This window comes from Lactuca sativa, chromosome 5, assembly GCF_002870075.4.
Source record: "Lactuca sativa cultivar Salinas chromosome 5, Lsat_Salinas_v11, whole genome shotgun sequence".
Classification (NCBI taxonomy): Eukaryota; Viridiplantae; Streptophyta; class Magnoliopsida; order Asterales; family Asteraceae; genus Lactuca; species Lactuca sativa.
In genome coordinates, this window is record NC_056627.2 from 248,052,912 (window position 1) to 248,062,871 (window position 9,960).

The following is a 9,960-nucleotide window of genomic DNA, read 5'->3' on the forward strand; positions in this document are numbered from 1 at the left end:
ATCTTGCTTTCATTCTTTTATTTAAATAAATAAATAAATAAAAAGAGCTATCTATGTCTGCACATAGAGAACACTACCTTAAGGTGAACTCGTCATATGTTAGAAATTGGGATTATACAAAATAAGGGTAGTGTTTTTTTGTTTTGTTAAATAAATGAACTAATGACCAAAATAAGTAAAAGGAATATGCAAGCATCCACATTGAGGTAAGTAAGAAACCATTGAAAACCTTGAAAAATAACTCAAAATAATGTCTCCATACCTGATTCGAGTAGAAGAGAGACTCCTGAGAGAATGACAAGGTGAAATTGGTGATAAGCAGAGGAAGAATCCGCTTCTTGATACGCAGTTTACCAAGAGGTGAGATATACTCATATACGAGAGGAAGACCAGTGAAGCGATTAGGATAGAAAATTGCCTGAGTAAATAGAGATTATTTGAGAGCTAGATAGATTGGCACCACGAGCAAGATATATAAGCCGAGTGAGGAAGATGATCGATCGCAATTTGAATGGGTACGGTGAACGGTGTTAAACCAGTTGAACCGGTTAGACCGTTGGCATGGGGCGTTGGGGAAAAGTTGTTAGACCGTTGGCATGGGGCGTTGAGGGGGCAAAGTTGGCATGTATAGGGCCCAATTTTATTCATTATATATTTTTATTTAAAAATAAAAAAAATATCATAAAGATAAGATTCTTTTTTTTCTTGTTTATTATGGGCCTTTGAAAATATTTAATTTTTCAGGACCGGTCCTGACCGTCGGGTAAACCGGTTTCTATAATTTATATTTTTTTTTCTATTTTCCTACACATACATCATACATACTTATAAAGCTAACATTTTTTCTTGAATCTCATGCATTTGAAACTCCCATTCTTTTTTCCTTTCACCACATTCATTTGAAACTCCCATGACTTTTCAATTTCTTTATAATAATAATTATAATTTGGTAATTAGGTTAAATAAATATCAAATCTAAAGTGTATTCATATATAAACTAAATTTCAATATTAAAATAATATCTTTAATTCTACTTATAAAATTATGTTTTTTAACTTTTAACATATATACTTAATTTATTAGTTTTAATATATTGTTGGATGTAAACCATTATCATTTTAAAGGTATAATTTTTGAACAATTTGTATAAAATACTTACATTATTAATTAAAATATAACATTATAGGCTCAACTTAAATATAAATTTTATTTAACTTAAACAACCCAAAGATTATTTTATAAATAGTTAAAAGTGATAAATTATAGTGTCTTTCTAATAATGATTGTAAGTTGGTTAATAAGGTTAAATAAATATCAAACCTAAATTGTAATCATAAATACACTAAATTTCAATTTTAAAATACTATCTTTACTTCTATTTATAAAGTTATTTCATTAAATTTTAACATATTATACTTAATTTATTAGATTAAAAATGTTGTTGCATGTAAACCATTAGCAGTTTAAAGCTACAATTTTTCAACAGTTTGGACAAAATACTTAAATTGTTAATTTAAATATAACATTACAGTGTCAATTTAAATATAAATTTCAGTTCCACTAAAAAAACAAAATAATATTTTGTAAATAGTTAAAAGTAATAAATTATAGTGATAAATGCAAGAAACTAAATTGTAATATCAGTTTAACTAAAATATTTCCTAAATATATTTATATAATCGATAAAAAATTTCAAATAAGTAGCTTAAAATAACTTATAATAACAATAGTTAAAAATAACTCTATATAAATGATTATATTGTTACCTTTAAAAACAAAAAATAATGTTTGATGATTTAAATAATTATAATGATAGAAATTAAAACATTAAGCAAATATATTTTTGAAAAATTAGTTAAAAATAACAACTATAAATAATATTAAACCATATATAATATTTAATTTTATTGATGTGTAACTCGCGAGTAGAAGTCATTCAAACGATTGAGATTACGACGTTATAATATATTTATATATTATCATATAATTCAAAATAGTCAATATATTATATTAAATTAATATACGAATTATTATATCAAATTTAACAACAACGTTAGTGTTATATTTTTAAAAAATATATATTTGTAAAGACTTCAACTATATAGGTGTTTCTGCGCATTACAATGTCAACTCAAATATAAATTTCAGTTCCATTTAAAAAATCTAAAGAATATCTTGTAAATAGTTAAAAGTGATAAATTGTAGTGATAAAAGCAAAAACTAAATTGTTATTTCAATTTAACTAAAATATTTCTTAAATATATTTTTATAATCGTTAAAAGTTTCCAAATAAGTAGCTTAAAATAACTTACAATAACAATAGTTAAAAACAACTCTATATAAATGATTATATTGTTAGCTTTAAAATAAAAAACAATGTTTGATGTTTTAAATAATGATAATGATAGAAATTAAAACATTAAGCAAATAAATTTTAAAAAAGTAATTAACAATAAAAACAACTATAAATAACATCAAATCATATATTATATTTAATTTTATTTATGTGTAACTCGCGGGTAGAAGTCATTCAAACGATTGAGATTATGAAGTTATAATAAATGTATGTATTATCATATAATTCAAAATAATCAATATATTATATCAATATAGTATATAGAAATTATTATATCAAATTTAACAACAACGTTATTGTTATATTCAAAAAATTATATAATTATAAAGACTTCAACTATATAAGTGTTTCTGCGCAACGCGCGGGCATTCGCCTAGTACATATATAAATCATGATTTGATGTTTACAAGTTCAAACATTATATATATATATATATATATATATATATATATATATATATATATATATATATAATTAAGTTGTAAATCAATCCAAATATATTAAAATAACACATAATCAGAAGTTTTAGTGTTTTACATCAATCCATATACGTCAAATAGAAAATAATGTATAATACTGAAAAAATATAGTTTTAGATTACAGAGAACATATCAAAAAACGTTATAACATACACCATATGTTTTTATTTAGAGAAAACAAAATATATTTGAAAAAAAAATCACCAAAGTTTATTATGCAAATGGTTCTTTTCCAGATGTTTTTATTCGGTTTAACCGGTTCAACCGATTTATTTTGACCGGTTCAACCAGATTTTTTTCTAAAAACCGACCGGTTCAAAAATCGACGTAAAATCGGTGATAGTTGAACCGCTCACTCCCCCGTTCCCGGTTCAAACGGGTTTTTAAAACATTGATCGCAGTTCAGATTGAATGCATGAAATCGGAGGAGAGCAAGAAATGTAAGGAAACTTTATTCTTTCCTTCTAATTTGGGAATATTTGGAAAAAGATAACAAAATATTTAATTTCGTTTTATTTCCCTCGTAGGTTCAATTATTTTTACTGTTTTTTAATAAAACTTTTTTTTGGCCTTTTGCTATTAATGCCAATAAAATTTTATCCTTTATTAAGTCTCATTTCATTATAATTAATAAACTTTTGAATCTAAACCAACAATTGTTTCTTAACCAACAAACATCATCGATCCTTAATAAATGAATGTTTTTTTGTCACATGTCAATCTTTCATAAGTTTTGAAACTTGTCATTTTATGGTATTTTTGAAATAAATATTATCCACTTGTCAAATTTTGGTTTGTTTAAATTTTAAAATTAAAGTCATATACTTATATATGTAAAGTATTAAATATCATATATATCATATTAAATTGCAATAAATACATTTCTTTATTTCTTACTAGGTGTGAGACCCGTGTATTACACGGGTTGATTTAAAAAAAATGAAACATTAAAGTAAGTGTAAACACAAAATATTTTTTAATGTACAACTTTAAAATAAGAAAAGAATAAACGTATTTATTGCAATTTAATATCATATATATGATATTTAATACTTTACATATATATGATTTTAATTTTAAAAATCGAAATAAATAAAAAATTGACAAATGGATAATATATATTTCAAAAATACTACAAAATGACAAGTGTCAAAACTCATGAGAGATTGACATGTGGTAAAAAAAACTTTCATTTATTAAGGAGGATATTTTAAAGTTGTACATTAAAAAATATTTTTTGTTTACACTTTAATGTTTAATCTTTTTTAAAATCACTTTGTGTAATACACGGGTCTCACACATAATATTTAAATTAAAACCAATAATTGTTTTAATCTAAACCAACATCATCTTAAACTAAATCAAGAATTCGCTTGTTACAAAAACCAAAAGAAAAAAAAAACATTTTGAATAGATTGATTCAATAACCACTATATGCAAAAACAAAAAAATAAAATAAAATAAAATAAAAATAAATAATAAATGAAAAAAATAAAGTCATATACAGTTTTTTGATTCCACAAAGGTTCACATTTCCTCTTTCTTTAATGTACACTCAATTTCGTAGTGTTGTTTAGCGCAGACGTCCTGTTTTATTCCATAAGAGTTATGTAACAGCCCAAAGTTTATAGAAAATTTTACTCTTTATAATTATAAATACCAACCACAATTGTTTCCAGAAAATCTCATTACATGACTATAGTGTTTTAAAAGAACAGAGTATCAAAACTCAATATGAAAACACTGGAGAATGCACATCGCGCCATCAAGTCAGACCCTTGCCCTTAGAACTAGAAGTACCTGAAACATCCAACAAAATTGTAAGCAAACGTTTAGTGAGTTTTCCCAAAACACGCAAAACATATAATCACATAATGTCATGCACACATATATATAAATTTGCCATGGACTCCCTCCATGGTCTTCATTTGGAATGTCATGGGCTACCTCCATGGTCTTGTATCCCTAGCCATGAGCTCCTCCCATGGTCTTGCCAAGTGTCATGGGCTCCTCCCATGGTCATCACATAAGTTTGCACATATATCAAATAGTAACCATTACATACTCCATTACTAATCATATCATATCGATTAATGGACCGGCCATGGTGCCTTCGACCCATGAGTGTAGTGAGAAGACTCACCTCGAATACTAAATGATAGCTGACTAGGTCCCGACTCCGAATATCAGATCCACTCAACCCCTATACAGAAGAAATTTCTTAAATACACTCAAAATACCCCAAAACCCCTTAAAGGTCAAACTTGGTCAAAGATTAAAGTCAAAGTCAAAGTTGACAGTCCGAGTTGACCCAACACATCAAGTTGTCCTTCAACTTGTCGTGTTTCTCCATTAACTGCAAATATCGGGAAAAATCTCATCAACTCGCCGAGTTCACTAATGAAATTGCCGAGTTAGCCAGAAATCCAAGAGCTTAATGCATTAAGTTGCTTCCATCGAATCTAAGAATTCCAAATCTCAGATCTCCTCCAAAATAATGTCTAGAAGGGTAAAGTTTCCAACTTTACCCTTAGGAACCACCACAATGAGTCAAACCCGAACCATAGACTCATTAGAGTGAGGTTTGACCCATTAAGCCCTTAAACTCCAAAGACATAGACCCAAAATGCAAATATGGCATCCAAAGGCTGGGAAATCACATAAAGTTCCCAACTTTACGTCCATGTATGCTAAAAAGAAACCCTAAGGCTCAAGATGGGCTAATAAAGGACTTATTGCATGAATGTGTACTAGAACTTAGTAAAGCTTGCAACTTTAAGCCAAATGAGGCCATAAAATGGTCAAATCTAACATAACAACCCATGGAACACTCAACTTCTTGGACAACCCAACCATGAGACCAAAATCAAGATAAAACCCCAAAACAAAGAGATCTAGATGATAACAAAGCAAGGTATAAAATTGATACCTCCAAGAGATTGCAAAAAGTGGGGAGATTCTAGATCTAAGTCTTCCCTCCAAGATTTACACCTCCAACTTCCAAGCTTCTTCAAAAGAGCACAATTGATCAACACTCAAGACCCTCCACAAGCTCACACACTCACAAAAGAAGATGATACATGCTATTAAGGGTTCCTGGACAGAGGAGGCTGGTAAGGAGGCCAGCCAAGGGACTTAAGGCCTTTAAATAGGGTGCAACACCCTAAAAATTAGGGTTTCCTTCCCATCCGCCAACTTGCCGAGTTGGGACACCCCGACTCGCTGAGTTGGTTCATTAATTTCCGCTGCTAAAACCCTCTCAACACACCGAGTTGAAGCTTCCAACTCGTCGAGTCTCAAAGGAATTATAAAAAATTAGGGAAATAAACTTATACCAGAACCAAGTGTTACAAGTTCTAAAGTTGGAAGCAATTATCTAAACAGTGATTGTGGTCAATTGTAACGTTATCATTTTACTTCATTTTTTAAACCGTTTAATGGAAAAATGCAGCGGAAGACTTTCACTATGTACTAAAAACATTCCCAACCACATGGTACTGACTTTCAAAAACAAACATCAAGATTTTTTTTATTATTGCAGGAGTAAAATACTCAAGTAATACAATACGTTTCCAAGGAACATAATAAAGAAATAAGTGTCATAAAATGCTTTGTGAATGTATGGGAATTCACGTTGACTTTCTGATAAATGTCGACAATTCATGAGTCATTTGTCACACCATTTAATGAGATGTTCAAATCATTTAAATCCCATAGTGATCTACTTGCATATAAACATGTGGTACCATTCTAAACTGCCTAACATAGACAATCGGTTGCAAAGAGGTGTCCTCATTCACTCCATGATATGCCCATCTTGCAAGTGCGATCTTGATTCGGTTATCCATCTGTTTCTGAAATGCTCTACACCAAACAACTTATGACAGCCCTTAGTGTTTGCTGGCAATAGCTCCCCAACCTGTCTATGCAGCTGCATCGATGATCTGTTTAAATGCGGGGTTGATCCAAGTTGGTCGAAATTTGATTCAGTCAAATATGAAGTGGTCATCCAAGCCTTCCTTTGGACCATCTGGGGTAATAAAAATGATATTTATTTCACTAGCAGCACCAAAAGTATCCCAATTTTAGGTTCTGAGGTGAAATATAACTATTTTCTCTGGTTTGTAGTGGCCCTTATTATGATGACATGCGCGGAATTGTAAAGATCTAGTGAATCATACAAACATCAAGAACACAAGGAGTAAATAAACACATTTAAGCTCCATTAGAATAGTAAGAGTACAAGTAGGTTTTGATTATTCTCTCACTAACTTAACTCTCAAATGGGTCTTACAAGTTCTTACATAAATGAGAGTCACTCACATCGTATTTATAGGAAAGATTCAACCCATGACACATACAAGAGGGTAAGCCGCATCTAAGGAGAACTTTTCACCCTAACATTCTCCCCCTCAAAGTTAGAACTGGATGTCCCGGCTTCAATTTCCAAACGAGCTCGTACAATCAATACCAACTCCCCCTCGACGTAACACCGATCTTCAAATCCACAAATGAATACCCGAGAAGCTTCAAATACCCATTTCTACATTCTCCCACTTTTTATAATCAACAAGTGACTATAAAACCCATAAAGGATGAGAAGCGTTCGAGGAATAAACTTGACAAATCTCCCCCTCGATGTGTGCCAAAAATGCAACCACAAAAATCTGGCACAAAAAGTCGAGAAAATTTTCCAAATTTTGTGAAAATTTTCGACTTTTGGGTGAGAGTTTCAAGAAATGCGAAATATTTTTCCTCCCCCTCGTCAGTAAGATCTTCTTTCCTTGGATTCTACCCTTGGGGTAGTGAATGCAAACACTTCAAAGGTCATTGGAGTCGAAGCTCTAGGCTTTGTAAGCTTCACATCTTCTTGTATTATTAGCTTCTACCAAGTTCGTAACTCCTCTTCCACCAACTTCTCCAACTCCTCAAGCTCATTATCTTCTTCATACTTTTCTTTACTTACTTCGTCCATAAAAAGACTTCGTTACTAGCTTTTGAAGGTGTGATCTTTTTGTTGACCCCGAATGTTATCTCTTCATCTCCTACTCGTAATCTAAGCTTCGAATTGCAAATATCAACTAAAGCTCTTGTGGTATTGAGTAATGGAAGTCCAAGAATAATAGGCACATCTTCATCCTCTTTCATATCTGAAACAACAAAATCAATTGGAAAAACAAATTTTCCAATTTTCACCAATAAATATTCTACAATGCCTCGAGGATAAGTAACCGATCGATTTTCCATATTCATCGCCATTCTCGTGCTCTTCAATTTCGGTAAGTTAAGCTTTTGGTCGAAAAAATACGGCATCATATTGATACTAGCTCCAGAATCTGCCATAGCATATGTCTTTGTTGCATTTCCAAACTTACATGGAAAAGTGAGACATTGTGGATCTCCCATCTTAGGTGGTATTCCTTCCATTACAATCGCTAAACATTGTTCATTAAGAACAACTTTAGACATCTTTTCTAATTCTTGATGAGTGTTAAGAAGGTCTTGAATAAAATTTGCATATTTGAGCATCTTTACTATGGCTTTGATGAATGGTATGTTAATCGGAATTCCCTTCACTTGTTCGATAATTTTTTTATGCTCTTGTTCCAGTGGGCTCAACTTATCTCAAGAAGGATAAGGTAGTGGTGGTTGATATGACTTGATGGAAGAAGTTTGAATGTTGTTTTGTTGGGGCCACGATGTGACATGAGGCTCCTCACGTCATGAGTACTGGGCAGAAGAAATTTTCTTCTCGCCCTTCACTTCATTTGGCTGCGGATCGGGTTTCCTTGTGGCTGCATTGAGGATCACCAAAGGCTTAGAATTAATGTCTTCTTCAGTAGATATTTCCATAACATGAGGTTGCGGTTTTAGCTCAGACTTGCTAAGAATTAATCGTTCGTGCACAAGTTTGGTCAATTGCTCGACTCGAGTCTCGATATTTGAGATGGAGGCTTGTTGATTTCTCAATGTAGCATTGGTATCATCATGCCTCTTCTCACTAGCTTCCATAAACCTATTCAACATTGATTCAAATTCGGGTTTCTTCTCGGTGGTGGTTGTTCTTTTTGGTAGCCTCGCTCTGTTTGCCTATACTTCTCTTCTTTCCCTTTCTTGTATTCTTCGTATGGAAACCACTCCTTCTTAGGCTCCCTCCAATCTTCATCATACATATCCACACTCGGATAAGAAACTTGAGCCTTCCGATTCCCGTTATCGTCTAGATCACTATCCTTTGTCAAATGTGGCATGTGACAATTTTCATAACCCACTTGTATAGTGAGTATGGATTGACCCATCTTTGTTATCCTCCTATCCATATTATCAAGCTTTTGCATCAGCGTTACTAAGTTTTCTGAAGCTCCATCTCATTTATGTTTCCTCTCATCACATCTTCTCTAGGGTTATGATATTCTAGCGAATATTTGGCGAATTCTTCGATGAGAGCCTTGTTAGTAGACCTAGCAATTCGTGTATTAATGTCATGAAAACCTGTCAGCCACAAATTTGACACAATACGATTACACGATGAGAAATAAGCTTTATCTCAATTTTTAAGATGTATTCGTGTCGTGTATTCATGTCGTGTCGTGTCTCTCACAGATTCGTGTCTTCGTGTCTGAAATTGCCAGGTCTGCTTGTTAGTCATCAGGTCCTTTTTTTCATGGGTCCTTGAGAGTTTAGGATGTTGCCTTTTGGTAACGTTTATTCCATCATAGAAAATGGATATCTCTTGTTGCACATTAAGGTCGTGTTGAGGGTAATTCCTTATCATTCGCTTGTACCTCTCCCAAGCTTCGTACAAAGATTCACCATCATGTTGTTGGAAGTTTGCGATATTATTTTCAACTTAGACACTATTGAAGATGGGCTAAACTGTTGAACGAATCGGGTTCGTAAGTTGGCACATGTCATGATCGCTCCAGGTGGAAGTGGTTTAAGCTAATCCTTAGTTGCTCCTTTGAATGTCACTAGAAGCATTCATAACAATACCACATCGTGTGAAACGTTTGGCACATTGAAGTAGTTCACGATATCCAACACTTCACCGATATGCTTGTAGGCGTCCTCGTGGTCTTTCCAATAGAATGGAATATCTTTGAGCATAGAGAGATTGTGTTCCTT

General features: G+C 32.0%; 1 protein-coding gene and 1 non-coding gene across 2 annotated transcripts; one reads left to right on the forward strand and one right to left on the reverse strand.

Moving 5' to 3' along the window:
• Positions 1-7,797: 7,797 nt before the first annotated feature.
• Positions 7,798-8,364, reverse strand: LOC111877962 (uncharacterized). The gene has a single exon (XM_023874461.2). The coding sequence runs from the start codon at positions 8,362-8,364 to the stop codon at positions 7,798-7,800; it is 567 nt and encodes a 188-aa protein (XP_023730229.2).
• A 1,217-nt stretch (positions 8,365-9,581) lies between these two features.
• On the forward strand, positions 9,582-9,687 carry LOC111878041 (small nucleolar RNA R71). Its single transcript, XR_002845606.1, has one exon. It is a non-coding gene; the product is annotated as a small nucleolar RNA R71 (small nucleolar RNA).
• Positions 9,688-9,960: the final 273 nt, after the last annotated feature.

Bases quoted from the DNA above. Each gene is read 5' to 3' on its own strand.
- LOC111877962 (XM_023874461.2), bottom strand. From the start codon at position 8,364: ATGCTCAAATATGCAAATTTTATTCAAGACCTTCTTAACACTCATCAA.